This window comes from Peromyscus eremicus, chromosome 8a (assembly GCF_949786415.1).
Source record: "Peromyscus eremicus chromosome 8a, PerEre_H2_v1, whole genome shotgun sequence".
Lineage (NCBI taxonomy): Eukaryota > Metazoa > Chordata > Mammalia > Rodentia > Cricetidae > Peromyscus > Peromyscus eremicus.
Window position 1 is genome coordinate 30,399,926 of NC_081423.1, and position 6,000 is coordinate 30,405,925.

At 42.5% G+C, this 6,000-nt stretch overlaps 1 protein-coding gene across 1 annotated transcript in view; it reads left to right on the forward strand.

Moving 5' to 3' along the window:
- Positions 1-4,768, forward strand: part of LOC131915977 (T-cell immunoglobulin and mucin domain-containing protein 4-like) — a 28,435-nt gene extending 23,667 nt beyond the window's left edge. The window contains exons 7-9 of the mRNA XM_059269284.1: positions 863-950; positions 3,677-3,716; positions 4,608-4,768. Coding sequence (XP_059125267.1) covers positions 863-950; positions 3,677-3,716; positions 4,608-4,692 — 213 coding nt within the window. The 3' untranslated portion in view covers positions 4,693-4,768. The remainder of the gene's footprint in view (positions 1-862; positions 951-3,676; positions 3,717-4,607) is intronic.
- The last annotated feature ends 1,232 nt before the right edge of the window (positions 4,769-6,000 follow it).

The following is a 6,000-nucleotide window of genomic DNA, read 5'->3' on the forward strand; positions in this document are numbered from 1 at the left end:
GGAGAAAGAGAGGGAGAAAAGAGGATGTCTGTGTTCTTGGCTTTTTCCCCCTTCCATTTTATCTAGCTCCTCAGTCTACTGGCTGGTGCAGTCCACAGTCAGGGCAGGTGTGCCCAGCTTGGTTAATCCTGTTTGGAAACATTCTCATGTCACACCCAGAGCTATGCTTCTCAAATCTCCTAGGTGCCCTTCACTGCAATGAAGTTCTAAAGATTAACCATCACAAGGAGACAGGGATAGGTCTCATGTCCATGCTCATGCTCTGTGTGATGAGTAATGAGTGAGGCTGCCTGGTGACATCACATATCTGTCTCCCTTGGGAAATTGCACTGCAGTGTTTATGAGAGAACAATGTTGGAAAGGGCCAATCAAGTTTCCTGGAAACATTTTGATGGGCTAGGCTCCCAGGCTAAGCCTTCAGAACCATCCTGACAGAAAATTTGAAATTGAGCTTTATCTTCCCTTCTATTTGGTTATCTAGAAGCTGAAGTCAACGATGAAAGAAATACATAGGTCTATGGAGAGCTCTGAGGCTTAAGGCAGTGCCCAGCAAAGAGATTTGACAGTGGAAACATAGTTATTGTGTTTTTAATCTCTTGATGTCTGAGCACAATAGCCCAAGATGCCTGATCTCTAAGATGGGGACAAATATGGGAATAAAAATGCTTTGGGTATTTAGTGGGAAAGTTACACTTGATTTAGAACTTTTAGTTTGTTTTGACTTAGAGACATATCAGAAAGAATATCATGAGATGTAATGACATCGTTGGTAACTAGAAGTCATCCTTGGGGTGAGATATATTCCAGGGTACCCTTCAGAGATGATGGCATTCAGCCAATCACCTTGCCTGTATTTTGGCAGAGCAACAGACAGACCAACATCTTGATCATTGCTTGCTGCGTGGGGTTTGTGCTGATGGTGTCAATATTTCTGGCATTTCTCCTTCGAGGTAAGGTGGGCAGGGCCAGATGTAATGGACCTGCAGGACTGGATGTTTGTGGGTGGATCAAAGAGCTGTGGGGACTCAGGAGTGTCAATGAAGGGGGGATATTTCTGTTTTCTCCTCTTTCCTTTTATCCCTCACTGTCCTCACCCCAGCCATGGGGGTGACAGGTGAATTCGTCACCACCAAATGGCTTTTTTTGTAAAGAAAAGCCTGATAATGCTGACACGTTGATAATTAAAAAATGGGACCAAGAGCATTTTCACTGATAGGACACAGATGCCATACACAAGTTTGCCTAATTTGTTCTCTTTGTTACTGCCTTATATAGAAAAGACTGTTGTTACTCCTCTCTCTCTCTCTCTCTCTCTCTCTCTCTCTCTCTCTCTCTCTCTTTCTCTCTCTGAGTTTTTTGTAGCCCTCACTCTATAGATCAGGCTAGCCTCCAACTCAGAGATCTGCCTGCCTTTTCTTGAGTGCTAGAATTAAAGGCATGTGCCACCACTGCCCAGATATTCTCTTTATAAAATCAATATTCACTTATTTTTTTCGTGTATGGGGGTGTTTTGCCTACATATATGTCTGTATACCAAATGTTTGCCTGGTGCTCACAGAAACCAGAAGAGGGCATCAGATCCTTTGGGACTAGAGTTACAGACAATTGTGAACTGCCATGTTGGTGCTGGGAATTGAACCTGGGTCCTTTGGAAGAATATCCTGTGCTCCTAATCACTGACCCATCTTTCCAGCCCTGATACTCCTTTCTTACAGTTTGAAACACCCTTGAACCCCTGTCATATATTTTCAAGGAGTGTCACAGGAGTAAAACTGTGAACAGTCTTGCTTTATGTGCACCTTTAGAGCAGGCTTGCTTAGGGATCACAAGTGGCCTTCAGGAGAGAGAATTCTCGGAAATGGTTTGTCAATATGTTCATGTTTCCATGCCTACACTTTTCAGGGGATAGGGCCCAAAGTTTTCTTAAAATTCTGAAGCTGGCCTGTGATTTTACACCTTCCCCACCTTAAAAGCAAAATTATAAATCCTGCAAAAAGGAGCTATGAAATAAGCATTATGGTTTTCATATAAAGCACAGGCACACAGCACCCACTACTGTTATAAAACAGGAAAACTGGTACTTCACAGCAGTCAGCCGTGAGATGAGATTATTCACAATTGAATCTGCCCTTGGAGAGTGCTGCAAAAACTACCCAGAACTTCCTGGAGGCTTGCTATTAGTGCTTATATGAAGTCATAGCTGCTGTTTTGGATGATTCTTGGTATATCTCATAAAAAGTGCTTTAAAACCCAAATGAGGTGTTGGGGAGGTAGGTTAATCAGTAAAGTTTTTGCCACTCAAGCATGAGGACCTGAGTTTGATACTCAGAATCCATGCAAAAAGGCCAAACGTTGTGGCATTTACTTGTAATCCCAGTGCTGGGAAGGCTAACACAGGTGGATCTCTGAGGGTCTCTAGCCAGCCAGCCTAGCTCATCATCAACTCTAGGCCAGTAACAAACTCTTTCTCATAGATCAAGGTGGGCAGTGCCTGAGGAATAAAACTCAAAGTTGACATCTGGTTTCCACATGCATGTACATAGATGTGCACAGATGCCCACATACACATATAAGCCTGCACATGTATGAATATCCACAGACATGTATGCACACACACAAAGTTAGATGAGCCCTTGTTATGTTACTAAATAACTGAAAAGTGCAATAGCTTACACCCGTTGAGCAGAACATTGTTCAACCCTCATCAGAGAGGCTCCTTCTTGCAGTAGATGGCAAATAACAAAGAAATCCTCAACTGGACAATGTGCAGAGAGTGATAGACTTTGGAACACTCAGCCCCAAATAAGATGTCTTTATCAAACCCCTCCTCTCAAGGCTCAGGGTTCTATTTGGAAGAGGAGGCAGGAAGATTACAAGAGCTAGAGATGGTGGATGACTCCAAGTAAACAGTATATTCCAGACACAACAGGCCTGATGTACATATGAAATCACAGGGACTGTGACAGCCTGCACAGAGCCTGCACATGGCATACACAGGCCCTATACAGATTCAAGCTGTACAAAAATCCCAGCCCTGAGAAGGGAAGTAGACATAGAGTCCCAGTCCTAAACTAGAAGCTATTTGCAATTGGTACCTGCTGGGAAAATTAGTTTTCTCCAATGGAGTGTCACTGGATATATCAACCATAGTCTAAGACAGGTCTCATGCCCAGGAATAGCTGGCCAACACAAAATGAATTCCATGTTTTTTTCTTTCTTGTGTGTGTGTGTGTGTGTGTGTGTGTGTGTACTTTGCTTTGTTTTGTTTTGTTTTTTGTCTTATTGCTTATTGACTTTTTTTCTTTTAGTGTGTTTATTTTGATTTTCATTTTTGTTGTTGTTTTCCAGGGTTTCTTTATGTTTTGAGAGAGAAGGAGGGAGAGAGGGAAGAAGAGAAAGAGGGAGACGAAGAAAGAGTGGGAGGGAGAGAACAAGAATATGAAGTTGGGTGGGTAGGGAGGTGGGGAGGAACTGGGAGGAGTTGGGGAAAGGAAAGAAAAATGACCAAAATACATTTTATAAAAAAACATTTTAAAATAAAAATTTAACAACACCATCATCAACCCGGGGAAGGAGAGGCTGTCCTCGCCAATGCCAATCTAGTCTATTTGGAAGGGGGTGGACTTTTCCCAGCAGTTCACAGAGCTCTGCTCACATCGTGGCTTTGTTTTTTCAGGGAGAGTCACAGCAGCCAATTGTTTGAAGAGACACAAGAGGTAATTCATCTTGCATGGCCGATTGTTGCGATGATTATACAGGCTGCTGCACATGATTAGATACTACTCAGTGGTTTAATGACTTGTGCTTATGTACTGATGAAACACAGGGTTAGAGAGACATTGCATTAGAGGCCAAAAAGGCTGTGGAGTCTTAACTCACATTAACCTCTGTCTCAGTTAACATTACATGTGTGTCCAAAATAGGACCAAGAAAAGCAGGGAGCATTATTGGAAGCATAGCATGAGAAAGAGGACGTGTGCCACAGTGTCCTCCACGTGAAGCTATTGTAGCACCGAGTGACTCATTTCAAAAGCACGTTGTTTGCATGGAGTCACTGAGAGGGTTAGCAATATGGAAATTAGATAAGGTGCTTGCAACATTCTTCCTGTGATTTGGTTCCTTTGCCCCATAGACCAGCGTGTTTCACTGCTTGCTTTTATTTTTTTAAGAGTATATAAAGAGTCTCTGGGATTAGATTTTGAATATCTGTTTTGTTTATAGCTTTTAGGGTGCAATAAATGAAAAGATTTGGTATAAATCATTGCAATAATTGATTGTATCAGCACCACAGCTTTTATTAACAATGCTGCGTTTATTAGGCAGGGGATCAGAGGCCCTGCAAGGTGACTTTCTGAGTTCAAAGCTTGGGGTCCCTTGAGACATCAATGCATTTAGATCATGATTTTATACTTTTCAAAGCAAGTTGTTTTCTCTTTATTGTAACAGGTTGGCCCAAGTCCTCTGTGCTCTATGGCCTCAGTTTTCCCACCTGTAAAATAGGAGGCTTGGGCAGGATAGAATCTGAGTCTGGTGTCCTCAGCCTGGGTTAGCACGTCCTTTGATCTTGCTTTTTCTGTTTTTTAATCAGCCTTTTCCTCTCTTCACAGGCCAGACAACATTGAAGATCGTAAAAGTGTCCTCAATGACATGTCACATGCACAGGATGATGAGGATGGAATCTTTACTCTCTAACTTGTCACCTTTTCTTAGGATTAAGCATGGGGGATGAAGTCTGAATTGTGTAATTATAAGTTTGGGGACATTGCAATTTTCTTTTAAGGTCTCACTTTTTTTTTCACTGATACTACGGATCCGGTCTCATTTTATCTTCCCGCATGAAGGTGCTTCGGAGACACATCCTCCTGCCTAGCACTTTAGTCCTCTGTAGTTTTGTGGCCAGGTGATCTTTCTCCACCGGGCTTGTTACTGTTAGTGATAGTGAACTCATTGCCACAGCCGTGGGAGTCCCTTCAATCTCTCAACAGTAGGGGGAGCTAGAAATACCCAAAGCAAAACTGCAGACAGCATAGCCTGTTGGTGGTAGCTGACCTCCATCAACACAGTGCTCATTTACTCTGTCTGGCTTCTTCCGGGTATCAAGTTACCTTTCTTCTGAGACACAAGTTCTGGTCCATTTCCTACCTCATGTGCCTGTGTCTCCCTTTTTCTGCCAGCTTTCTAAGTTCAGTGCCCACATTGGATGTAGTGTGAGCAGCCCAATGCTTCATTCCGGGTGCAGGTAATACCACAAAATCACATCGAAAGTTTGACTCGCTTCTAAAACTCCTGTTTTTTTTTTTAATGATATGAATTTCTTTTCATATTCAAGTGCTTTAAAACTGACCATAGTGCCACTTGAACTCTTGCCAGAGAAACTGGACTTTGGAAGCAGCCCAGTGCCCATCAGAGCAAGGGTATCAAATGACAAGGATTATGCGCAGATGAAACACTGAAGCCATCCAAGTAAATTCCTCTAAGTATAATTCATTGTAATTGCAGCCCAGGAAGAACAGATTTCTCTTAAAACTTTAATAATTACTAGTATGGGGAACCCTGAGAGAGAAATAAAAGCAAATAGCTGTTGAATCAATGAATGTAAGAAAACATATGTCTGAGTGAGGATGCTCCTGGCTGGCTACTATGGAAAGCTAGCTAGATCTGAAAGACATTTCTCAGACTTCCTTCATGCTCAGAGCAGCAATATCATTAAAGGAATAAGCCCCTGGTCCTCTATCTAACCCATCTTTGCATTTTTACTCCCTTAACATTACTTTTAAGAGGCAAACAGAAATTGTGAGAAGGATCAGCTGGGAAAGGAGCTTGCTGCCAAGTTTGATCTCTAGGACCCGTATGGTGGAAGGAGAGGGCCTATTCTTGTATGTTGTCTTCTGATGTCCACACCCTTGCCATAGCATGCACCTCCCCATATTATGCACATGCCCATACACACAAATTAGAAAATAAAACACACACACACACACACACACACACACACACACA